Source organism: Amblyomma americanum, chromosome 8 (assembly GCF_052857255.1).
Source record: "Amblyomma americanum isolate KBUSLIRL-KWMA chromosome 8, ASM5285725v1, whole genome shotgun sequence".
NCBI classification, from domain to species: domain Eukaryota; kingdom Metazoa; phylum Arthropoda; class Arachnida; order Ixodida; family Ixodidae; genus Amblyomma; species Amblyomma americanum.
The window spans coordinates 481,901-508,474 of NC_135504.1; the positions used below are offsets into that span (position 1 = coordinate 481,901).

The following is a 26,574-nucleotide window of genomic DNA, read 5'->3' on the forward strand; positions in this document are numbered from 1 at the left end:
GAGAAGTCGACGCCGCGCGTGGCCATGTTTCCTTTGGCGCCGCGCCGGCGAGCTGAGTGGAAAGGGCAGCAGCACACGCAAAGCTGAGCGCTCTCCGGGGTTCCTTCTCCGCTGTTTTTGTTTTATTTTACAACGCGCGGGCGCGATTGCTTAAGCGCAGCGCCGCTTTTCCGAATATGCGCCGAATTTTGTGACACTGGGAAACGTCATGCTGCGCTCGGCGAATTTTGATGTGGCCTCCTCTTGGCGCAGTCAACTGCAGGATGATTGCAGAGCTCACGTTCGACCAAATCAAATTTATTCCGCAACAAAAAAGTTTCGAGGAGGACAGGTAAAAGTTGTGAGAAACAGCTTGAGGAGCCCTGATCCCCGAGCACAGGCGGCAGCATAGAAGCTAAGGAAGTACAATACACTAGGACGAGACACATGTGTGGGTTAAGCAAAATCGCTCCAACAGGAAAGTACCAGGTAAAGAAAGGAAAGAAAAAAGTCACTGTATGGCATCATTATAGAAACATTTCATGCAGTTCTTTTGGTGATATAATCAAATCAAATCTTTATTCAGCATTCTTCCGCGTGTAACAAAGGAATGCTGGGACAAGAGCAAAAAAGCTGCTACAAGCAGCTTGACAAGGCCCTTGCCCCTGTTTGATTGGCAGCGTGAAGGTTTTTCAGTCATGTTAAATGCAAGTTTTTACATATATATATGTGTTGCATCTCACAGATAAAAGCAATACAAATGTATTCGCGTACAACAGCATCCCACGTGCAGGCCAACATATTTGGATACATATGCAGCAAAAGGGAAAGGAAAAAAAAAACGAGTTTCTGGTCTAAGTTAGACCATTTACACTCAGGACGTACAGACAAATAAAAGAATCGTACGAACCTAATACAAAAACAAGCATGCTCCAAAATAAGAGAAAACGTTTACATTGCAACATTTTTCTTCTGTACTTTTTTCTTAAATTTGGATACCGTCGTTCGTCATTAAAAATTTTTTCCATTGTTTTCTAGTCATGGTGTTCGGGTCTATATGTAACTTTTCAAGGCTATTTAGCAGGAATGGTACACGATATTGCAACCTGTTAAAACCGTTATTGGTTCGGGAAAATGGCAAATCCCATGTATCTCTTTGCCTTACACTGTATGGCAGCTGCAAGGATTTTTTAAGGCGGCTCATTCGAAGAAAATGCTCATTTGTGTGTTTTAAGCTGCTCTTGTATTTTAAGAACAGGTTAAATATGTATGCATGCGTGACCGTCAAGACATTAAATGATTGAAATAAATCCCGCGTATGGGAATCGTATGGGGCATTTGCAATATGGCGGATAGCTTTTTTCTGTATTAAAAGTAATTTGTGGATGTGTGTAGCAGATGTTGTCCCCCAAACAAGGTTACAGTAGTTTATATGCGGGAGAAATAAGGCATTATATACAAGAAGCTTGAGTTTCGGTGGAATCACCTGTCGCAATCTACAAATCATTCCGCATGCCCTCGCCAACTTTTTAGCTACAAGGCCAACATGAGCGTCCCAAGTTAAATTTTCGCTAAAAATGACTCCTAGTGTTTTAACCTGTTTCGCGATCTCTATTTTAGAATTGTCAAAATAGATATCCAAGCTACGATTTATTTGCCTTTGCACCGGCGCAAATAAAATACATTTGGTTTTCGCTGCGTTTATTTTTAAGGAATTTACTGTGCTCCATTGAGACAACCTATCGAGGGTGGTATTGGCTAAACTTGCGAATTCCTTAATCTCCTTGGACTGAAAGAAAATGCTAGTGTCGTCTGCATAGATAAGAAAATATGCTTGATCACTAATGCTTATTAAATCATTAATATACAGATTGAATAAGATCGGTCCCAGTATACTGCCCTGCGTGTCAATGTTAGTTTCAATTAATACGCGATTTAGAGGTTTCGGCATTTGATGTCCATAATTGATATTAATAATTGGTTTTGGGGGAAAGGAAATGGTGCAGTATCTGTCTCATATATCGTTGGACACCTGAACCGCGCCGTAAGGGAAGAGATAAAGGAGGAAGCGAAAGGAGAAAGGAAGAAAGAGGTGCCCTAGTGGAGGGCTCCGGAATAATTTCGACCACCTGGGGATCTTTAACGTGCACTGACATCGCATAGCACACGGGTGCCTTGCCTCCATAAAAACGTAGCCACCGCGGTCGGGTTCGAACCCGGGAACTCCGGATCAGTAGCCGAGCGCCCTAACCACTGAGACACCGCGGCGGGTGATGTCCATAATTGGTTCTGCATTTGGCGACATAGCACACTTCAGGATAGCGAACATTCTAAACGGGGAAGTTTTCCGCTCGCCGTGCTAAGCTTGTTATAGCATCATTATTTTTTAGTAAACCGAGTTTATACATACGACATAGCTTGTACTCTCTTTTGTAAGATGGAATGCTTACTAATATTTAAAGCTGTTGTTGTTGACCAGATAAGAAAGGCGTAACTTAATGAAGAAGAAAATAAACAATTATATATATGAGTATGTTGACAGACGTAGGGAAGAATTAGCAGTGGCGGCGCATAATGCCGGCTGTCCTAGATAGTTTATTGATAACACAGTTCACGTGATGATCCCATATCATATTTTGTGAAAAGTATACGCCCCAGTGATTTAAAGTTTTTGACCACTTCAGTTTCAGAGTTACGTATTCAACAAAATAGGGGGCAACTGCACATGTGTGTGGCGGGGGTTTTATCACTGTTAACTTTTAGGCAGTTCATTTGTGCCCATGCATTAATTATGGACAGAGCGCTATTTGCTCGACTCGCTAAATCTGCACATTATTCACCTGAAAAGAACGAACTCATGCCACCAGCATAGATTATATGATGGGCCGTTTCATCGATATGGTCTGTCTCATTGATATAAAGAATGAACAGAAACAGTCCCAGTACGCTTCCCTGCTGGACACCTGTTTTAAAGGATTTTATCGAGGAATGTTCTCCTTCAATGACGACAAACGGAGAGCGGTATTGCAAGTAGGACATAATTAAGTCGAAGGCTTTTGAAAAATCCAGAAAAAGCCCAAGTAGCATATTTCTGCATTCGTTTTCCTAAAATGAATTCCTTTTGGGCAAGTGGTGCGAGCTCAGTAGATTTGTTTTTGTGAAAACCATACTGTAAGGAGCTTATCAAGTTAAAGCGGTCATTGAAAGAAGTCAGGCGTTTCAAAATCATATTCTCCAAACCCTTGGAAAACACAGGTAAAATCGATATAGGACGGTAGCCGGACAAATCATTTCTATTACCCTTTTTAAATGCAACTTTTACTTTTTGCATGCTTCGGGGAAAAAGTCCCGCCGAAAAACAAACATTGAAAATGTGGGTAAGCAAGGTGCTAGTAAATCAATTACGTGTTTTACAGGCTTCATTTGAATATTGCCCGCGCCCACGGCTTTACTATTGGTCAAGGCTAAAGATGTGGCTACAACCTCACTATTTGAGACTGGCTCTAGAAATATGGCTGGATTACTTTGGTCATTCATATATTTTAGGTCAGAAGTGCTGGTGCTAGGGCCACCAACTGACAGAAGTCATTTGAATCGTTTTATAACTCAGCACCTCGAATTTCTATCCCAGCTTTAACTATCTTAGTTACTGCTTTTGATGCATTATTAATTACAGTGTTAAGTGCCTTCCAAACATTGTCTGCGCATCCTTGTGTTGAGTTGAACAGGTTAGAATAATATTGCTTTTTTTTGCATCATGTAGGTGTTTAGTGACAAAATTTCTGCATTTCTTGAATTCCTTGAGCGCTTCCGGGGATTTACTGACTATAAATCTCTTGAACAGTTTATCCCGATGTTTTATAAGCTTGAGACTTTCTTTATTTACCCATGGTTCCAGACTTCTTTTGCATGTTTCAAACTCCTTGATCGGGAAACACGCAAAGTATATTTCAGATAACTTTTCCATAAATAAATCGCATGCTAAGTTGGGGCGGCTCTCTGCAATCACATCGGTCCAGCTTGCTCTGCTTAAGCAGTCTCTAAAAGCAGATAGCGTTTCAGGAGTTGTGAGACGGTAGGAATATTCCGAACGCAGTTGTTTAGGTGTATTACGAACTTGACTGACGAACAAAAATATAGCCAAGTGGTAACTAATATTGTTAATTAAAGTGCCAGCTTTAACAAGAGAAGGATCTGGATTGGTTATGAACAGATCTACAAGTGTTGCTGATGGTGGAGTAATTCGCGTGGGCGACGTTATGTAGTTTTGAGAGGAATGACAGTTTAGTAATGATTATTGCTCTGTCTTAACGCTGGTATCGGCTAGCATGTTGATGTCATCACTTATAATTAATCCGTATTTTCTTTCACTCACAAATTCTAAAAGAGAGTAGAAAAAATAACGGAACAGACGAACACCATTTGAAGGAGGGCGGTAACAAACACAAAAAAACTGAAGTACCACATCTAATAGCAAGCGTCTCGTAAGAAGGAGTGATGGTGCAAATTCGGACATAAGTTCAACATCTATTGAGTTTGAGATTAACATTACTACACCACCTCCCGTCTTTTTTTTTCCTGTGCATTTCATGTAGTAAGATTTGTACGTTGGAAATGCAAACACGTCCTCTTCAGAGGCAAACCATGTTTCTGAAAACATCACAACATCAAAGCGCATTTGCGCCTCACTAAAAAAATAATCAAGTTCATACTACTTATTTCTACCCAATCTGAGATTAAAATGAACGCAACTACAGCATTTTTGGCCATCAGTATCATATAAGTTTTTAAGGTTTATAACGTCTTCTTGCTCACTTGAGAAGGATGAGAGGAAAACCAAAAGAAAGATGCAGGGCCAAGTGAAACCATATCAGAGCTTATCGAGGTCAGCAGCACAACAAACGACAACGGCGCCCTCTCTTTTCCTTACAAGGAAAAACGGTTCCCTAACCACTCTTTTACGCAGCGGAGCAGCTCTCGGTTTTGATGCGTCATGTTCTCAGTGGCGGAAACACCCGATGAATCCTTTCTAACGGCTTTCCGCTTTTCCAGCCACTTATCATGGCTTGTGTGACATTCCTTGTGTGCTGCGAGGTTCCGCGTTCCACGGCGCGGCGTAGACGGAGACCCAGATGACAGCGGCATCATCAATTACCCAGCCATGCACTTTGAGTGACGACCAGAACGAAGGGACCCGCCGCCGTGACAGCGGCATCATCAATTACCCAGCCATGCTCTTTGAGTGACGACCAGAACAACCGGACCCGCCGCCGCCGCCGCGGGGAAACAGGCTTTATCCTCCCCAATTTCCGGGCACATTCCAGGACAAGGGAGCTGTCAGCGGGCCAGAGCGCGCCGTACCACAGCCGACGCTATGCGCTACCGCGAAGACAACATTCTTTCCCTCCTTCCCCTTTCGACGTGGGCTATCGCCGGGAAGGCACCCACAGCTTCCCGCCGTGCCTCGTGAACAAAAGCGCATTCCCAGAAGGGCCGTGACGGACACCTGTCATGGCGGACAGGCAGTACTCGCCAAGAATGTGGAAAGACAGGCGCTAGTGAATTAGCTCCGAAGAGAGAGCCTGTGTATACTCTCACTTGAGAGAGAGTGGTGGCGTTTTTGTTGTTTATTTAGTTTGTATTGTTAACAGACTCTGGGTTCGAGGCTAAGCCCAACCCAAGGGGTTGTCCCCATCTCGCATGTTATTTTGGATTGGAGAATTGATGCTTTGGGCGGGCCACTGGAAATGACCGCCCTTAGTCCTTTGTTAATCAAGTGCTTAAAAGCACATGTAAACGGATGCAGTCCAGTCTGAGCTGGGGCTCCATGCTTAGCATGTAATGTGATGCTACTTAGGCACTAACCTGCCCGGTCGATGAGTAAAGTAGTGCAAAGTTTGTTCTTTTGTAAATTCAGTTCTGCTTTTTCCAGTTTAACTCTCTGTATATGTATGTTGTAAAATTATGCTCTGCTGTCATCATCTACAAGCTCGCCTCCTGTTCATCTTCCAAGCCGAACGACACTAGAGGAAGGGTTTGTGAACCATCCTCGAAGAAACGGACGACTATTGAAATTCTACTGCATACACGCTCAGGACGACATCGTTAGCGAAGAGGGCCTTCAGCGCCGAAGCCCGACGGCGTGCAGCTTCTGCCAGCAACCGCTCGAGCCCAACTCCGGAGCCACTCCATCGCCCCCATGAAGTCGTCGGCACGTAAGCTCGGACGCCCCAGCCTCTGATGTATAATCTTAATCATGTGTAATTATTGAATATACCTGTTTGTTTAAACTGAGCCATACGGTGTCTCTTTGCCTCTCCGTCCCGTGTGGACCTGCGCATTATGGGGGTCATCACACTTGACTGTTGGCAAAATCGCACAATAATCTCAGGCAATTTATTTGGTTTTGATTGAAGTCTATGAATAGCGAAAGTATCGTTCCCTGTCTGTTATGAAAAGTCTACAGTCACGGCTTCATTATTAAACTTAGCAAATACTCGTTTGGAGTGGCTTGAATGCCGTGAGCTTCTATGTTTAGGTTCCTGCTACGAAACTCAAGATCATTTGCAGTCGCTTCAGCTGCTGAATATCGCCTGAAGTGCAGGCAGTCTCTAATTTGCCTACACGTCATGTCTCTCTTTTTAATCTGTCAATTCAGGATGTCATCATACTTCTAAAACAATAGAGTCCTTGATCTCTCCACGCGAGTTGGCAGTCCTGCCAGAACAACGAGCCTCCGAGTTATGTCTGCCAGGAAAATAGTTAGTCCTCACATTTGGATTTTGATGGACTGCATGGTTACACATCGCCATGCCCTGCGGCCGCCCTCGCCTATGGTCTTGAAAGCTGACTCTGACCATCCAGAACAATTAAGTACCAATGTGGTATAAGAGGACTCACGTTCGCTACACTTCAGGACGCGTCCGTCATCTGGCAGGGGCTCGTCACGGGACTGGCAAGTGGTCCAGAGGTGCACCGAAGCACCCAGTTAGACACAAGGCGTGCATAGTAAACAGCACTGAGCAAATCGCACAACACGGCGGCAACGGCGGTAGTAGCAGCGCAGCGTTTGACAGGAAAATAAGCGGATTTACCAACCCGGATAGGCAAAAAAAGAGCAGCTAAGGCAAGCGTCCTTCACCACCGCCGCTGCCGCCCGTGTGTCCAGTTGCAATCCCGGCAACCGGAAACGCGACACTTCCACGATGTCAGTGAAGTCAATCAGGGGGCAGTTCCGCAGCCACGGCAGCAGTTTTAGGTGAACTCTGGATAGGCAAAAAAGAGCAGATAAGGCAAGCGTCCTTTACCCCCATCTGCTGCCGCCCATGGTCTGGTGGACAAAGCATGCAACTTTTGACAGAGCGCGTTATCAGGCAACCTACGAGCGCCTGCGCGCCCAGCGCCGAGGCGCGACGGAAGTCGAAAAGATGCATGCATCTCAACAGCCGGTCTCGAGGGGGGGGGGGGGGGGGGGGGGGGGAGGGGCATATGCACGCTCCCCTCGAGGTCGGCCGCGGCATCCCTCCGTGGTGGCTTCTCCATGCTCCTGGTGCTGGCTCGCTCGCATTCTCGAGCCGACGCGAAAAAGTTCAAGCCATGAAGGGGGGGGGGGGGGGCTAAAAGGCCAAATTAAACTTTGAGGAAGCTTTCCGGGAGCCTGAAAGAGCTTCAAGCCATGAAGAATAGTCACCGAGAGCCCCGAGTGAAAAGCGCGGCGCGTTTCTCTTGCCGGAAGTGGCACCGCTGCTCACCGATGCAGCCAGGGGCGCTGATGCTAGAGGCTAATCGAGGAAAGTTTTGAGATACCTGTATATAAGGAATGCTGACACGAAATGGAGAAAGCGAACTAGAAAATTGACAAGCAGATACCTGGACAGCAGTAGGGGGACAAATCAGCAATTATCGGTTAAGAAAAAGGTTAAAGGAACAGAGAGAGCTCTGTGGAAAACAGGGATGCTGACGAAATCAGCACTGGGAACATACAGGATTTTTAAGCAGGAAACTGCCAAATGATAATTGTAGGGGAAGGTCTTTGTTGCTTGAGGCCAGGACGGGAGTTTATCGGACTAAGACATATAGAGTCAGGTACCACGAGATAGACACGTTATGCGTTGCGCGCGGAGGGGAGGAGGAAGCGGCTGAACACTCGATACTTTTCTGTAAAGGGTTTCACCCTACAGTGGAAAGCAGCGGGGCTGATTTATCCAAGACATTGGGGTTTTAGGACAGTGAAGGAAAAGCGGGTAGAGTAACCAAGCGAAGGTTGTCTGATTGGTGGCTAAAATCAAGACAAGACTAAAATTTCATAAGTCATGGCTAGGTGGGTTGAGCCACCGTCCGATTTAAAGGGTCAGCCATCCATCCGTTGCTGATCATGCACGCTGGAAAGCGCGTGGAGCGCTTTTAATTGCGTGATTTGCGAGCTGTTTTTTTTTTTTTGATGCTGCTGATGGCGAAAAATGGCTCCACGATGGTGGTTTCTCCACATGATGCAGTTATAAGTTCCCAGTTCTGAAAAAATGGTTTATGAGGGTTTAGCGTCCCAAAGCGACTCAGGCTATGTGGGACGCCGTAGTGAAGGGCTCCGGAAATTTCGACCACCTGGGGTTCTTTAACGTGCACTGACATCGCGCAGCACATGGGCCTCTAGAATTTCGCCTCCGTCGAAATTTGACCGCCGCAGCCGGGATCAAACCCGCGTCTTTCGGGCAAGCAGCCAAGTGCCATGACCACTGAACCTCCGCGGCGGCCTTAGTTTTGAAGAAATATTCACCAAGCAGAACTGCGTTCTTTCCTCAGCAGACGAGCAGCTGCTGGAATCATTTCGTTGCTTGTTTCTGCAGCAGAATATCTACGGAGGTTTGATTTAAAGGGAGCACTCATCGGGTTCCATTTTTGTGCTGGCATGAAAAGTTGCTTGCTCAAAAGGAACGCTTAGCTGCTTGTGTGTAAAGGAGTTCCCTCCCTTTTCCGCTCGCCCTGCTTTTTTCCTTTCAGCTAGGCTTCCTCAATGATGTGTGGTACTTCTGTTTTGCGTCAGTTCAGTAGCAGCGGATAACAACAGAGCGGCTAGACATACCTTTCAAGAGCTTGGATTTGAAGCCGAAATGCTGTAAACAATAAAGTATGCAGATTTACGCTGCTACTGTGTGGAAAAATTTAACATATTCGAAATGCGTTGCATGCTTTTCTTTTGCTCCTTAGACGATTATGTCAAGACTACATTGTGTCGCATACACGTTCTTACCGTGAAAGAATTAGTGGGTTTTTACATGCCGAAGCCGAAAAGCAATAGTAAAAATGTAGTTGAGGGCTCCGGATTAATTTTCCGCCGTGCGCAGTTTTTACATGCGTTGCAATCTCAGCAAACGAGAGTTCCCTTTTCAAAGAAACGCTACCAAGAACTGCAGCTCATGTGACGAACGACGGCACCTCCCCAGCAAAACATGCGCACAAAGAGAAAGACGTGTTTTTGGAAGAACACTTATTTATTTTCAGTTGTTCATCCACGTACACAACAGCATGATAATCCCGCTAAACCACACGTGGCTGCACCCTTTTTCCTTTTATTTCGTCTTCCTTTTGATTTACTCCTTTAAAAAGGAGTAAATCAGTAAGCGCGTTGCATTGCAGCACCCCAGTTCGGCCCATTTGTGGTGGGTCGTGTGGCTCGTACTTTTCGAGTAATCTGGGAAGGGAAAGAAGAATATCGTTTCGAACAAGGTGGTGGAAATACGAATTTCATCCTTGTGAAGCACGTGCTAAAGAGGCTATTGCGCATGCGTGCTGGTGTTGTACTGAATCCTGCAGGAGAGAGTGTAAACAACGAAGAAAATTGAGGAGTATCCCGAACATATCAATCTGTTATGGCGTTGCGCTGCTTACAGCTATAAAAAAGAATGACAGATATGCGCACAAATTCTATAGGAACTGCAGCCCATATAAGTGCTGCTGGGTGTGTTCGATCCACAACCTGTAGTTCGCTTCTCAAGATAACTGTGGACCATACTCCCTTCCTCTATCTGGGCAGCACTTCGGGGCGATGGAGGCTGCGGCTGCTGGCAGGACAGTCACCGAGGAATCTGACGCCGGAGGAGTGGACCGCCTGGTGCTCTGAAGTAAGCACCCGATGGGCCACGCGGTTCCGTCACCTCCATGGCCCAGAACCAGCACTCTCCATGGGAGGACCTGTGCAGCCTGAAGGAACCCAATGTTGGCATCCAACGAGTAAATAAAACTGCGCCTGGGCATTCTACAGCTCTGAATTAATTTATACAACTTGTTCTACGTGCACCGATAAATGTTTTTGGGCTCAGACGAAGTCCAACAGCTCTGCACACGCGTCATTTGTCGGCGATCGCCTCGGATTTTTCTGAACACGAGACGCAGAGCCGCATCAAAAGTGCACAGGTGTGCTTCTGAGCTGTTTAGCGGGGCACACCTAGCAGTCCAAGGATTGAGTTCCTCTTTCTCGGAGGTCGCTGATCAGGATGCATAAAGGAAGCCCCTTGTGCTTTTGACGGGGGGCCTCAAGCAAATGGATAACATGAAGTGAAATATTTGAGAAACTTAGATGAATTTTGATTGCAAGACATTTTATTAGTCGGAAACAACTTGGTGCTAAGAGGTCACGCTAAGTGGTCGAGGGTACATAGCCCTCAATGACTTTGCCAGCCCGTTCTGGTATCAGAGCTATAGCCAGCACGGCCTCCCACCGCTGGAGAGAAGGATCGGCAACTAGGTCACCCGGAGGTGGCTCTATTTTGCAATCCCATAGCTGGGTATGGCCGCGTAGTTGGCCACAGTGTTTACTTAGATGAAAAAAGTGAATGCGTTTGCACTTACCGCCGAAAAACTTGAGTGAAAATTTGATCCTTGTTAACTAGCGCAAAAAGACAGGAACACATGGGAAGAGCACGCTGTACTGTCCCAGATAGGCATTTTAGCAAATCCATGGTAGAAACAATTTGAGTTCACTTTGTGTCAAAAGAGCGCTCTTCCATCGCTTGCCCCCCCCCCCCCCCCCCCCCCCCTTAACGCTGCAGGATCCTGACCGTCGTGCTCATTGCAGAAAGCGTCAAAGGTTCTTTTTCAGTTTCGACAGCTGAACAATGGCTGCTGTGACAAAAGATGGTTTGAGGTCACGCGAGTCATGCAAAAAACTGCGCTGCAATCGCTGCCTGGCAAGTCCTGCGGCGCTTAACGTCGAATTCACATGATTAAGTCGCCCGGGTAGCACCGAAGACAGCGTTATTTCTTTGTTTTGATCCAATGGCAATGCGTTGTTCTTAATGTCCCTTCTTAAGATTCTATCACTTCTGAAACGTTACGAATAAACGTTGGATTAATCTGTTCCTAACTTCAATAAAACATTTAAAGAATATACGAGCAAAAACTTTAGCTAAAATGTCAGAGTAACCCTGCAGTACCAGAGCCTCCAATGTGAGAACATACAGCTTCAGTCGACACTTTGCAAGGAGCGAACTAGCCCTTACAAAAAAGCACATTGAGTTTAAATTGACCGCTTATCAAGTCCTTGCAGAATATGACAGCTGAATAAAAAGAATTTTTCTTGGCTTGTTCGTTAAGCTGCCAGAACGTTGTCTACCGACATGAGTCAAACAAGCCAATTGCCAACAGGAGCTTCATGAATCGGAGTCAACAAGAAGACAGTTGCCTACGATTACATCGAACCTCAGTTAATTTCGCTTATCAATAATTTACCTACAGCCTCATTCTCATGAAATGCTCAATAAAAAGCTGCTCGCTAGCGTTAGACCTCATGTCTAACCTATAAACTCTCCTTCCGCCATGTTGAAACTTGCAGGCTTAGAACCACTTGCAGATACAAGAAAGCCCGTCTCAATTTCCTTCATTCATTACACTTTTCTCGACTTGGTATTCGACCCGAAAATCACATCGATAATGATTCTAGACGAGCCTCGCGCCATAAGATACCCTTAGCCTGAAACCTATTTTAGCACGCACAAATACATATAAATTTTCTTTTTTTCCTAGAACAGTTTCTGAATGGAACGCTCGACCAGAGAACTCTCCGTTGCTTTCTAATCATTCTTGATATCTTCACTGTTGGCTTAGTAGCTGTACTGTAACCGCATTTCCAGTTGTACTTTTGCATTGCCTATTTTGTGGTATTATCGTACTTGCTTTGCTTTTTCCCCTGTATGTACATCCCTCTTCTGCTCGGACTTACAGCATGTCCGCAGTATTCAATAAACAAATAAAATAAATAAGACGCTGCTGCAGCGCGAAAAAAATTGTTCTAGACAAGTAAAAGTCCACGTCAAGCATCAGTTAAAAAAAATTGCGTTCTACTTTTCTTTTGAATAGAAGCCGTCATTTAGCAATTTACGCTGCCTAAAGATGCATCGTTACTATATTGACACAGTGCATTCCGCATTTTCGCTTAGCGCTGACCTGAAGCACGCGCCGTCTCGAAGAAGAGGAAGCGGAGGTGTCAGCGATCTTGAGCTGTGGTGCAGACGTTCGTCGGATCCTGCGTTCCTGTGTTCAGTGATCACCGCATTCACGCGTGACATTTTGGTGGAGCTTTGCTGGGTAGTGCACCCCATGCTCAGGACCCCTCCAGAAAGCCGGAACTCCAGCCCGCTTGACACCTTGAGAGTCGAAGTTACGCCCACCCATCAAAGTAGCCGGCGGCTGCAAGGACTGCAACCAGAGTTCGGGCCTCTGCAGTCTCGTCCGACCGCCAGGAAACTGACCTCAGCGTGACCATCAGTGCCCACAAGCACCTCCGTCAGCATGCCGGATGCCATCCCTTTGCCGTCTGTCGTGCTGCAGCAGCCACGCGAACCACCCACCTTTCAAGGCTTCCCAGGTCAGGACCCGGAGGACTGGCTCGAGAAGTTCGAGCGCATAGCCCAATACAACAGGTGGGCTGACGACTCGAAGCTGCAGCACGTGTTTTTGCACTGGAGGGCGCAGCTCGTATTTGGTTTGAGAACCGAGAACCCACAATAACAACATGGGACTCCAAGACTCAGTTTTTGCAGGCTTTTACCACCGTCCTCAGGAAAGAACGTTCCGAGCTGCTCCTCCAGACACGCGTCCAACTACCAAACGAGACCGTTTTCGTTTACTCCGAGGACATGGCGAAGCTCTTCCGCCGGGCTGATCCCAACATGTCCGAAGAGAAGAAGCTGCGTTTTCTTATGAGGGGCATCAAGGAGCAGATCTTCGCTGGGTTAGCTCGAAGCCCGCCCAAAACGGTCGCCGAATTTGTTTCCGAAGCCACTACGATGGAAAAGATGCTCGACATGAGATCCAGACAGTACGAGCGTCCGCCGTCGCTGATGTCTACCAGCGGTGTCGATGCTTCTAGCCACGACATCCTTCGGGAAACCATCCGGACCGTCGTACGCGAAGAGCTTCAAAAGCTCTTTCCAGCCCCGGAGTCGCCGCAAGTTTCTTCCATTTCGGACATTATTCGTGAAGAGGTCCAACAGGCGCTCACGCCGCCAGCCCCTCTTCACCCGAACACAACACCCCAGATGATGACATACGCCGCAGCCGTTCGTCGTCCACTGCCGCCTCCAAGTCGCCCGGATACACCTGGCCACATTCACCGCCAACCACACCCACCTCACCCTTCTCAGGTTCTCCCTCGGAAGAGCGACGTCTGGCGTACCGCCGATTATCGCCCTCTGTGCTATCACTGCGGCGGGCCCGGTCACGTCTACCGCAACTGTCGTTACCGACGTATGGGTCTGCAGGGATATCGTGTCGATGCGCCCCGACCGCAGCGTGGTCAATGGCCTCCAGAAATAAGCGATTACCTGGCCGCGACACCCGAAGCACCACACTGCTATGCCCGGTCGCCGTCTCCACGTCGTTTCTCGTCTCCGCGACGTTTTTCCGCCGACATTTCGCGTGGAAGGTCTCCTAGTCCCCGTCGGGAAAACTAGAAGCGGCAACCTTTGGGGGCAAGGTTGCTCACCTGCGACATGTCCAAGATCCTCCACTGCTGCACAAACATGACCGACGGCTTATACGACGCACCGACGATCACCAGACCGATAACACGCCTCGCCGCATCAATTCTTCGCCGCAACGAAACCGCCTGGTGCCGCACCGCAGCCGTGAGCGGACTCCGCGACGTTTCCGTACGCCTACGACTACAACTGCTGATCTGAACATTTCAATCGACGGTACCGACGTCGCCGCACTTGTGGACACCGGCGCCGACTACTCGGTAATCAGTGGACCTTTTACCGCGAGTCTGAAAAAGGTGACCACACCTTGGACGGGCCCACAGCTTCGTACTGCCGGGGGTCATTTGATCACCCCAGCTGCCACGTGTACATCACGATTAACCATCGAAGAGGACACGTACCTAACAGAGTATACTGAGGGGCCAGTTGGTCAGACATATTATAAACGAAAACGTAGCATATGGACGGGACGTAGAAGGGTGAAGACAGGACGATTGCTACACTTACAACTGAAATGAATGAAATGCGACAGTAAACCACACCCCATCGCAGAGCAACAACACGCATGCGCATAACATAAAACAAGGTAAAAACAAACTGATAATCTTAAAACGTGTGGAAAAAGATAAAAAAGGAGAAAAGAGAAAGAACGATAGATAATAAAAGGTGCTAAGAAAACTCAAGTGCGTTAAAACGCACTTTCCTGTTGACTTGCACTTGCACTTGCACTTGCGCATGCGTGTTGTTTCTCTGCGATGGGGTGTGGTTTACTGTCGCATTTCATTCATTTCAGTTGTAAGTGTAGCAATCGTCCTGTCTTCACCCTTCTACGTCCCGTCCATATGCTACGTTTTCGTTTATGACACGTACCTAGCCACCTTCGTCGTACTCTACCATGCAGTGTTCCCGGGACGTAATCCTCGGAATGAATTTTTTGACAGAAAATGGCGCGGTCATTGACCTTAAATTGAAGTCAATGACGTTCTCCACCGAGAACGCAACTTTGGAACGTCCCGCGGCTCTTTCCATCCTTGATGACGTCACCATTCCACCCCGTTCGAGCGTTGTGGTCTCTGTCGGCGCGAAGACGCTGCGAAAGTTTGAAGGTGTCGTCGAAAGCAAACCAATTATGCTTTTCGACCACTGCCTTGCTGTCGCCAGAGGGGTCGTTTACCTCGAAAACGGAGAAACCGAAGTCCTGCTTACGAATTTTGGCAGTGAGCACCAACATCTTAGCCTTGGGACTACTGTGGCCCACGTTCATGGTATCGCCGACATTCGACGAGCGCCCAGTCTTGCCATGGTGTCGTCAACAGAAGTTCACACCGGTGTTCCCGACTTCCAGTACGACATTAACCCCGCACTTTCGCCGCAGCAGAGAGGCCAAGTAGAAAATCTCCTCCAGCGCTACGGCGATACCTTCTCGACTTCTTCCCGCGTCGGCAGAACACACTTGGCCAAGCATCGGATAATTACAGATGACGCCGTGCACCCTCTCAGACAGTCACCTCACCGCGTGTCTTCCACGGAACGCGCCGCAATCAGCCGTCAAGTTAAGGAGATGCTTCGAGACGACGTCATTCAGCCCTCTCGTAGTCCCTGGGCGGCACCTGTCGTCCTCGTGAAGAAAAAGATGGTACACTGCGGTTTTGTGTGGACTACCGTCGCCTAAACAAAGTAACTAAAAAAGATGTTTATCCCCTTCCTCGAATCGACGATGCTCTCGATCGCCGCTGCTATGCAAAATATTTCTCATACATGGACCTCAAATCAGGATATTGGCAAATCGAGGTAGATGAACGGGACCGAGAAAAAACCGCATTTATTACTCCGAACGGGCTCTATGAGTTTAAGGCAATGCCATTTGGTTTGTGCTCTGCACCCGCGACGTTCCAACGGCTGATGGACACAGTTCTGGCAGACCTGAAGTGGCAGACATGCCTCGTCTACCTTGATGACGTTGTGTTCGCCCCAACGTTCGAGGAGCACCTTCGGCGCCTTGAAGTTGTGCTGCAAGCCATAAATTCATCTGGGCTAACGTTAAAAAATGAGAAATGCCGCTTTGCTTACACTGAGCTAAAGTTCTTGGGTCGCGTCGTCAGTTGCGAGGGAGTTCGGCCGGACCCGGACAAAACCAAAGCTATTGCCAATTTCCCTCCACCGCAGGACCAAAAGGAAGTCCGCCGCTTTCTAGGATTATGTGCCTACTACCGTCGCTTTGTGAAAGATTTCGCTCAAATCGCCGAGCCCCTGACGCGTTTGACAAGGACAAACACGCCTTTCACGTGGGATGCCCTTCAAGCACAAGCATTTGAAACTCTTCAACGCCACCTGCAAGGACCTCCAGTTCTGGCTCACTTCGACGAAAACGCAGATACGGAGCTTCATACTGACGCAAGCAACGTAGGCCTGGGTGCCGTTTTGGTTCAAATCCACAGCAGTCGAGAGCTAGTCATCGCTTACGCCAGCCGCTCTCTGTCTCGCGCTGAAGCTAACTACTCAGCAACTGAGAAAGAGTGTCTAGCGATCGTGTGGGCGACGTCGAAATTTCGACCCTACCTTTATGGAAAACGTTTTACTGTAGTTACGGACCATCATGCCTTGTGTTGGCTTGCGACCCTCAAAGATCCATCAGCCCGCCTTGTCAGATGGAGTCTGCGCCTCCAAGAATACGACATGACAGTGGCGTACAAGTCCGGCCGGAAACACTCGGATGCCGATTGCCTCTCGCGTGCCCCCGTCGAATCCCCAACGGAGGACGGAAACTACGACGACGACATCACCTTAAATGCGATCAGTGCAACGAGCCTTGCTGATAATACGCCGACCCAGAACTTCGGGACCTCATTGAGTTTCTTAACGGGACCCGCCCGACTGTCCCGAAGGTTTTCAAGCGCTCGGTAGCGTCTCTCTGCGCTCGCCATGGTGTCCTCGTAAAGAAAAATTTCGCCGCAAACAATCAGCAATACCTTATTGTTATACCGACGAGCCTAAGGGACGAAATCCTTCAAGCTTCACACGATGAATCGACTTCTGGACATTTGGGTGTAGCCCGCACGCTTGCAAGAATCAAAGAGAAGTATTACTGGCCCCGCCTTCAGTCGGACGTTGCACACTACGTCAGAACGTGCCGAGGCTGTCAGCGTCGCAAAGTGCCCTCAACAAAACCTGCTGGATTCTTGAAGCCTATAGCACCACCATCGCGGCCTTTCCAGCAGATCGGGATGGACATGCTGGGCCCATTCCCTCTTTCTCATTCGGGAAACAAGTGGGTCATCGTGGCAACTGACTATCTGACCCGATACGCAGAAACATCAGCTCTGCCAAGTGCCACAGCCCTTGACGTAGCAAATTTTTCATCCATCAGATCGTTTTGCGTCACGGTGCCCCGGAGACCCTAATCACCGACAGGGGTACAGCTTTCATGGCTGACCACCTACAGCAGATTTTACTCCACAGTCATACAGACCACCGAAGGACGACATCCTACCACCCTCAGACGAACGGTTTAACGGAACGCTTGAACAAAACGCTAGGTGACATGCTCTCCATGTATGTCGACGTTCAGCACAAAACTTGGGACGAAGTGCTCCCATACGTCCCCTTTGCATACAACACGGCCGTTCAGGAAACGACAAACATGCCACCGTTCCGTCTCGTTTACGGCTGCGACGTGACCACGATGCTAGACGCCATGTTACCGCATGTGGACGACATCGACCCGAATGCGGATCTTCACACCTTCCTGCACCTCGCTGAAAAGGCTCGTCAGCTGGCCAGGGTGAGGATTCTCGACCAACAATGCCGAGATGCCCAACACTATAACCTCCGACGCCGTGATGCTCGGTACTCATCAGGATACCGTGTGTGGGTCTGGTTTCCCATTCGCCGACGCGGACTTAGCGAAAAGCTCCTCTGCCGGTATTTTGGACCTTACAAAGTCAGCAGGCCACTTGGAGACCTGAACTATGAGGTCGTTCCTGACGGCTTTCAGAAGACTCGGCACTCCCAGCACCCTGAGGTGGTACACGTTGTCCGCCTCAAGCCTTACTACGAGCGGTAGCGCTAGAGCTGGACTTAGGCCGCACAACACGTGAACTTCCCTTGGTGAACTTTTTTTTTCAACACACCGGCTACGCATCGGGACGATGCTCTTTTTTTCCCGGGGGCCAGTGACACATTGCATTCCGCATTTTCGCTTAGCGCTGACCTGAAGCACGCGCCGTCTCGAAGAAGAGGAAGCGGAGGTGTCATCGATCTTTAGCTTTGGTGCAGACGTTCGTCGGATCCTGCGTTCCTGTGTTCAGTGATCACCGCATTCACGCGTGACAATATACAGAACAGTGGTAAAAAGCTCTGGGACGCAGCGCTCGTAACGTTCTCGTAACGTTGCTTTACAGATGCATTCTAATGCTTTGTGTTACTAGCATGGTTTATGCACTATTTTAGAAGAGGCGGCTGACCACTCCATTTCAACCTGAAATATTATAGAAGGGGCATGCTCGATGATCAGCACTGCACTTGGCCTCATAAATAGGAGTGACTTGTGCAGAGCAGACATAGCGGTGCTCCGGAAACTCAGTAACATGCGCTGCTTGGTCTATTTGGTTCATGCCTGAACATGTGACGTGCCGACCGGGGACAAAAAAAAACGACAGGACCAAAGCACTCAGATTTGGGTATTTTGCGTACGCGCCCGACGTGTCCTGAAGATGGCTCCAAAACGCTGAAGATACTTCCAACGGCACCAGTTTTCTTCTCAAGCAATACGACACCACTAAGGACAGCGATCACGTAACACACAAAAATGGTCTGGTTTATGGGAGTTTAACGTCCCAAAGCGACTCAGGCTATGAGGGACGCCGTAGTGAAGGTCTCCGGAAATTTCGACTACCTGGGGTTCTTTAACGTGCCTCTATAATTTCGCCTCTATCGAAATTCGACTCCTGCGGCCGGGATAAATCCCGCGTCTTTCGGGTCAGCAGCCGAGCGCCATAACCACTCAGGCACCGCTTCGGCCAAACACACAGAAATGGTGGGATCAGTGGGGAAACTTGGCTGAATTAAAAGAGCCCAATGTAGAAGAAAGGTGCTCAAGTAAAACTCTTGCTTCGGCTAGTTGGTTCATGCTTGAACATGTAATGAAAATGGCGTGACCACCGTGGACAGAAGTAGAACACAAACGACAGGACCAGCACTACTCGGATTTTGCATTCGACCCGCCGCGGTGGTTCAGTGGTTAGGCGCTCGGCTACTGATCTGGAGTTCCCGGGTTCGAACCCGACCGCGGCGGCTGCGTTTTTATGGAGGCAAAACGCTAAGGCGTCCGTGTGCTGTGCGATGTCAGTGCCCGTTAAAGATCCCCAGGTGGTCGAAACTAGTCCGGAGCACTCCACTACGGCACCTCTTCCTTCCTCTCTTCTTTCACTCCCTCCTTTATCCCTTCCCTTACGGCGCGGTTCAGGTGTCCAACGATATACGAGACAGATACTGCGCCATTTCCTTGCCCCCCCAAAAAAAAAATTTGCATTCGCGCCTGAAGTGATCATAACGCCCGACGTGACCCGTGATCCATAAGTAGCATGGACAGTGCACGTGCCCCCGTTGCTTCCCGTGTGGGCTGCCTGGGTGGATCGAATATTGTGCACTGTAGCTCTGGATTTCACACAGCAGAGGTCTGCTTCAGATATTCTTCAAGCTGTGTGTCCATACTAGTCATCTCCAGGTCTTCCCGTGAGTGGAAGTGTGTATAGTGTAACCTAGTGGTGTGCTTTGGTAGGCTGGGAGCATGGATGGTGTGCGAGAGGCCCTCCCATGTATGCTGGCTGGGTATAATCTTTAATGCAAACGCATTAGATGGCTCAATCTCAAGGCCATGTCAGCACTATGACATTACAACTTGTATGTATGAGTGTAATGCAATAAATTAATGAGTGGTGTAATATGCAGTGATGAGGACTGATGACATCATGAATTGTTAATTAGTTAATGCTAATCAATATTGCCACATGCCTAACGCGCCGCGCAGCCTCCACGCTTAATCGAAACGACGACGAAGCGGTGGTTGGCTGTCGAGGCGCTCTAGCTCTGACCTGGACCCTGGCTCTCTAATTAAGAAGCTCTCGGTCTTGGGTTCTCCCTGACGCCTACCTACACGGCTCCTCAGGTCGTGTCACTGGTGGAGGTTGGCTCTCGAGGTGCTCTGGCTCTGTGACCTGGACCCTGGCTCTCTAATTAGAAAGCTGTCTTGGGTTGTCCCCGGTGTCTACCTGCACGGCTCCTCAGGTCGTGACAATATTGTGAGCACTTTATGCGCATTCGTCGTCGTCGCCTCTCTGGCTGCGACTTCATCCTCTTTTCATGCACTGTACATTCCCATCGTCATCGCTTGGTGCTGTTCGCTGGGAGCTCGTCTTTGCCAGCGGGCTGGAATAAACGTCTCCCTTGAAGTCTTCCCTTACACGTGGTGGAGGTGCTCCTTGGATCCCCCGTATCCTTTCCCCGCTTCTCGCTGGAGCTGCGTTCCGGTCGTCGCTTGTGCACTCTCGTCGTCATGCCTCAAGAGGAGAACGCCGACGGCCCGGGTTCCTCCCGCTCGCCCTCTGCTGCCCCCGCAACTTGGACCGTGAGCAGCCGTCAACGCGACCCCCAGATGTTTGCCAGCCTCCGCGGCGACGACGTGGATGACTGGCTTCACCACTACGACCGCGTGAGTTCCTTCAACCGCTGGGACGATTCCCTTAAACTCCTGAATGTGTCCTTTTATTTAACTGACGTTGCACGGACATGGTTTTTAAATCATGAGACGGATATACCCGACTGGACAAGTTTCAAGCAGCAGTTGCGACAGATTTTTGGCTCTCCGGCTGTTCGATCTGAAGTCGCTAAGAAGAAGCTTGCTGACCGCATCCAGCGCCCTGCCGAGTCGTACACTTCTTATATTGAGGATGTACTTGCTCTCTGCCGCCGTGTCAATGACACTATGACCGAGGCTGACCGTGTTCGCAACGTCCTGAAGGGTATCGGCTCTCTGGCGTTCAATGCCCTTGCCGTCCAAAACCCTACTACCGTCGATGATATCATCGCGACCTGTTAATGCCTCGATCAGATGCAATCTATCCGTTCACAACCTGACCTGGCTGCCTCCTTTTTGCCGGCCGACTCCGAACTGCGTGCCCTCATTCGTGCGCTCATTCGTGAGGAGCTTCTCGCTCACGGTTCTCCGTGCCTCACCGTACCTGCGCCTTCTGCTCCGTCCTCTACTGGTGCTGGCCTTCGCAGCATCATCAAAGAAGAGTTGGCCTCAGTAGCCTGCTCTCTGGCACCGGACACCCCTGCTATTCGCCCTCCACCCACGTACGCTCAGGTCGCTGCCATGTCACCTGTCTTTGGTCCGCCTCCAACGCCAGCGCCGCCCCGCGACCATGTCACCGCTTTAGCACATCAAGCCTCAACGCCAGCGTTCTCCTCGCCCTGGCGCCCCAGCCGCCCGATTTATTATTGCGGCTTCCGGGGCCATGTTTCCCGCTTCTGCCGCCGGCGCCTTCAAGACGAACGTCGCGGGTATGCGGCCTCCGAAACCGACTACTCTACTCGTGCGCCCTCTCCTCAACGCCATGCCTTCCCTGACTCTTTTGGACGTTCTTCTTCACCTCCCCGTCTAATATGGTTTCAGTGTGGGTTGGAGGTTTACAGATAGAGGCGTTGATTGACACGGGTGCTGCAGTTTCTGTTATTCACGCAGACGTGTTCTCGCTTAAGGAAGGTGAAAACGCCGTACGATGGGCCTTCCCTGCGTGGAGCTAACGACGTCATCATTCGCCCATCCGCTAAGTGCACTGTTCGGGTTTGTATTGACGGTGTCCGTCCCCACGTACAATTTGCTGTGCTTTCTCCGTGCGCTTACCTTATGATTTTTGGTTGGGATTTCTTGTCTTCTGTCAGTGCTTTTATTTCATGCCGTGACCGCATCGTGCACATGACCGAGAGCGACCCATCATCTGAAGTCCTCGAGCCCTGCCATCGCCTCATTTCCGCTGCTGATACGGTTTTGCCCGCTGGGGGTCAAGATCTTGTACGACTTACTTCTGATACCATCGTCCATGGGGATGTCTTCATCGCGCCTTCTGCTCGACATCTGATCAGGGGCCTTGCCTTGCCGCCAAGCCTGATTCGGTTTGAAAATGGGTCGGCCGTCGTCGCTGCCTTGAACACTTCTCGTGAACCTCTAGTATTACCCAAAGGCACTTCATTTTCCTGCACATTGGACATGCACCCGGTTTCCTTCGTCGTACTTACCGCACCCTCCTCCTCGCCGCCTCCCTCCGCGGATGTTTCTCTCTCCGTCCTCTCTGCCACCATCAATCCAGATCTCCCAGCGTCGCAACGGCAAGAGTTACTAGGCTTGCTTCTCAAGCACCAGGGATCTTTTGATGTGGCTTCCTCTACCCTGGGCAAGACTTCTGTGGCAGAGCACCGCATCGTGACCGAGGGTACCTCGGTTGTTCGCCGCCGACCGTACCGCGTTTCCTTATCTGAACGCAAAGTCATCGAGGACAATGTCAGTGATATGCTCCGCCGAGGCATTATTCGCCCTTCCGCCAGTCCCTGGTCTTCCCCGGTGGTTTTGGTGGAGAAGGATGGGTCAGTGCGCTTTTGTGTTGATTACCGTGCCCTCAACAAAATCACTCGTAAAGACGTTTACCCTATGCCCCGGATTGATGACTCCCTTGACTCTCTTCAAGGAGCTGAATACTTTTCGACCCTAGATCTCCGTTCTGGTTATTGGCAGATCCCCATGCATGAAGCCGACAAGGAAAAAACCGCGTTCGCTACTCCTGACGGCCTTTACGAATTTAATGTTATGCCTTTTGGACTGTGTAACGCTCCTGCTACTTTTGAACGCATGATTGATACCGTCCTTCGCGGCCTGAAATGGAAAACCTGCTTATGCTATCTGGACGATATTCTTATCTTCTCTTCAACTTTTCGAGTACACTTAGGCCGCCTCGATGAAGTGCTCACTTGCCTCGCTTCTGCTGGCCTTCAACTAAATACGAAAAAGTGCCATTTCGCCAGGAAGGAAATCACCATTTTAGGCCACCTCGTCAGCCGGGACGGCATTCGACCCGACCCTGACAAGCTTGCCGCTGTCCTGAACTTTGCCCGTCCCCAGCACACTAAAGAACTGCGTAGTTTCCTCGGTCTGTCCTCTTATTTTCGGCGCTTTATACGAAATTTTGCGACTATTGCCGCGCCATTGCATCAGCTCCTCGCTGCTCACAGTGCTTTCGTTTGGACTGAGCAATGCGAAAGTGCTTTTCAAGCCTTAAAGCAAGCTCTCACCTCCGACCCTGTCCTTGGACATTTCGACGATGCTGCTCCAACCATTCTACACACTGACGCAAGCGGCCACGGCCTTGGTGCTGTTCTTCTGCAGCGTGATACTACTTCTCGCGAAAGAGTTATTGCGTTCGCTAGCCGCACTCTGACACCTGCCGAACGTAACTACACTATCACTGAGCAGGAATGTCTTGCCGTCGTTTGGGCAGTGCATAAATGTCGCCCCTACCTTTACGGTCGCCACTTCACGGTCGTCACAGACCATCACGCTTTATGCTGGTTGTCTAGCCTGAAAAACTTGACTGGCCGCCTTGGCCACTGGGTTCTTCGTCTCCAGGAATACCGTTTTGACGTCACCTACAAGTCCGGTCGAACACATCGAGACGCCGATGCTTTTCTCGTTGCCCTCTTCAGGACTCTTCGCGTCTGTCTTCCACCCCACCTTCCACATCTCACAGCGCCTCCTCATCGTCGCAAGCTCTTCAGCACCTCGCCGCACTCCCATGCGTCGCATCTGACGATTTAAACGACCTTGCATCGAACCAACGCAACGATGCGTATTGCCGCTCCCTAATCGACCGTCTCACGGGCGCTTCCTACCCTCCTACCGCTCGGTTGCGTCGGCAGCTTGGCCAGTTCAAACTCGAAAATGATGTGCTCTGCCGCTACGTTTACTGCCCTGATGGCACCCGCTGGGTTCCCATGGTGCCACGTACACTTCGCTCCCGTATTTTGGAGGCCCTCCACGATGACGCGACAGCCGGTCACTTAGGTTTTCACAAAACGTATGACCGCGTCAAGAGCCGTTTCTTCTGGCCTGGCCTTTCCTCCAGCGTCGCTAAATACGTCGCATCTTGCCCGCTCTGCCAGCGCCGAAAACGGGCGACTTCACCTGCCGCTGGACATCTGCAGCCTCTACCATGCCCCGCCACGCCGTTCGCCGTCGTCGGCATCGACTTGTATGGCCCGCTTCCTCGCACTACACGAGGTAATCGATGGATAGTCACTGCCATCGACCATCTCACACGCTACGCCGAGACCGCAGCCTTGCCTGATGGTTCGGCGCCCGATTGGATTGGAAAACATTTAATTCGTCAGAAAAGGCAGAATGCAGACGATCCGTGCTAGGTGGCTATCAGTCCACGGCTGACAGCGACCTGGGTAGACCATTCAATGACCCGGGTTTGAACTCCCAAGTCTGAGCTGACCAACACGGCCTCCCACTGCTCGAGAGTAGGAACCTGTATTAGAGATTTCGGGGGCGGCTCCTCTTTACAATTCCACAATAGGTGATCATAAGTGGTTAAATCACCACATAATGTACATGCAGGGTCGTATTCACCGGGGTAGAATTTTGACAACAGGTAAGGCGTCATGAAGGATCGCGTCTGGAGTCGCCTCCAAGTGGTCTCCTGCTCCTTATTAAAGGCTTTGTCTGGAGGAGGGAATATCCTCCTTTCAAGTTTAAAATGATTAGTAATATAGTGAAAAGATGATAGGCCATCCTTCGAAAAACTATCAGCAACGACAGCGTCCCCTGCTCGGCTGACGAATCCTCGAGCTGTTATGCGTGCCGCTTCGTTACCAGGGTTCCCCGAGTGAGCCGGGACCCATATCAATTCAATAACTCTGTCTAAGTCTTTGGTTTGACGCAATATGCTCATTGCTGCCTGAGAAATTCTGCCCCTCGCATAATTGCGTATGGCAAATTTAGAGTCGCTGAGTATGGTGGTAGTTTCTGTGTTAATGATAGCAAGGGTGATTGTCGCCTCTTCTGCCGTTTCCGAGAATTTCGTTATGGTAGTGCCGGAGACTATCAGTCTGCCTTGCGTATCCACCGCCGTTAGTGCGAACGCTTGTTTCTGGGGATATTCTGCGGCATCTACATATACTGCATCCGAAGTTGCCTCCTTTCTTCAATCCATCGTGCTCCGCCATGGCGCCCCTCAGGTGCTTCTCAGTGACCGTGGCCGGACGTTCCTTTCGACCGTTCTTGCCGAAGTTCTGCAAGCTTCTTCTACACTTCACAAGATGACGTCCAGCTACCATCCCCAGACCAATGGTCTTACAGAGCGGTTCCATCGCACCCTCTCAGTTATGATTGCTATGTACAGTACGTCGAACCTGACCACCGGAATTGGGACACAGTCCTTCCTTTCGTCACTTTTGCCTACAATTCCGCGTTGCAACGAACCACTAGGTTACTCCCCGTTTTTTCTCGTGTACAGCCGTTCTCCCACTACCCTTCTCGACGCCTGCGAGCTCCTCACCGTCTCTCCTCGAACAATTTCTCTCCCGCGTGGCCCGATGCCGCCACCTTGCTCGCCTGAACACTCACGCGTGCCAGGAGGATCGCAAGAGTCACTACATGACGCAGCGCGTTGTGTCATTCAACCCTGGAGACGAAGTCTTGCTTTCTACCACTCTCCGGACGCCTGGTCTTTGTGACAAGTTTCAGCCTCGTTCCATTGGTCCCTACTTGGTGCTCAACCAAACTTCACCAGTGAACTACCGCGTCACCCCTGTTGATCCTCCCCCGGACCGCCGTTACCGCGGGACTGAAATTGTCCACGTCTCCCGCCTGAAGCCTTTTATTCGGCGCTTTGCATCGGACTAATCGCGGCCAGGCTGGCCGCTTCTTACCGCGCGGGTAGTGTGAGCACTTTATGCGCTTTCGTCGTCGTCGCCTCTCTGGCTGCGACTTCATCCTCTTTTCATGCACTGTACATTCCCATCGTCATCGCTTGGTGCTGTTCGCTGGGAGCACGTCTTTGCCAGCAGGCTGGAATAAACGTCTCCCTTGAAGTCTTCCCTTACAATATATTTAATGACAATTAACAAAAATGAATTAAGGCAAGTGAGATTAGGATGACAAAGATGGAAGTCACAATGTGATGAGGTCACACCAGTCATGTGACAAGGCAATGCAAAAAATTTCCAAGTCACCTGACAAAGTGACGACTTCACACCAAAGTCGCATAAGACGATGCAAGAATGACAAAAAGGCTCATAAGCACAGAAGAGGTGCTTAGCCATTGCAGCAGCATATGTTTCCGCAATTGTCCAGTGCGGGTCGGGTCGCTGCAGTGCTCTCCAACATTTCTTTTATAGCCGCTTTTTCTTTTTAGTGATGCGCAAGGCGTTAACATGGGTCACCAAGTGGATCTCGCTTATGCCCCTTTATTGGCCACAGTGGCCGAGATTCAATGTTGCGACATTTGGTTTAGGGGTCGACCATCCCGGTTGTTTGCAACATTGAAAGCACACTAAGGGCAGCTCA

The 26,574-nt window shown here is 49.6% G+C and overlaps 1 protein-coding gene across 5 annotated transcripts in view; it reads left to right on the forward strand.

The window, feature by feature from the left end:
- The window catches only part of IFT46 (intraflagellar transport 46), a 73,823-nt gene extending 63,589 nt beyond the window's left edge, over positions 1 to 10,234 (forward strand). For all 5 annotated transcript variants that reach the window (XM_077633575.1, XM_077633576.1, XM_077633580.1 and 2 more), the window contains one exon: positions 10,010 to 10,234. In XM_077633575.1, coding sequence (XP_077489701.1) covers positions 10,010 to 10,214 — 205 coding nt within the window. In that variant the 3' untranslated portion in view covers positions 10,215 to 10,234. The remainder of the gene's footprint in view (positions 1 to 10,009) is intronic.
- Positions 10,235 to 26,574: the final 16,340 nt, after the last annotated feature.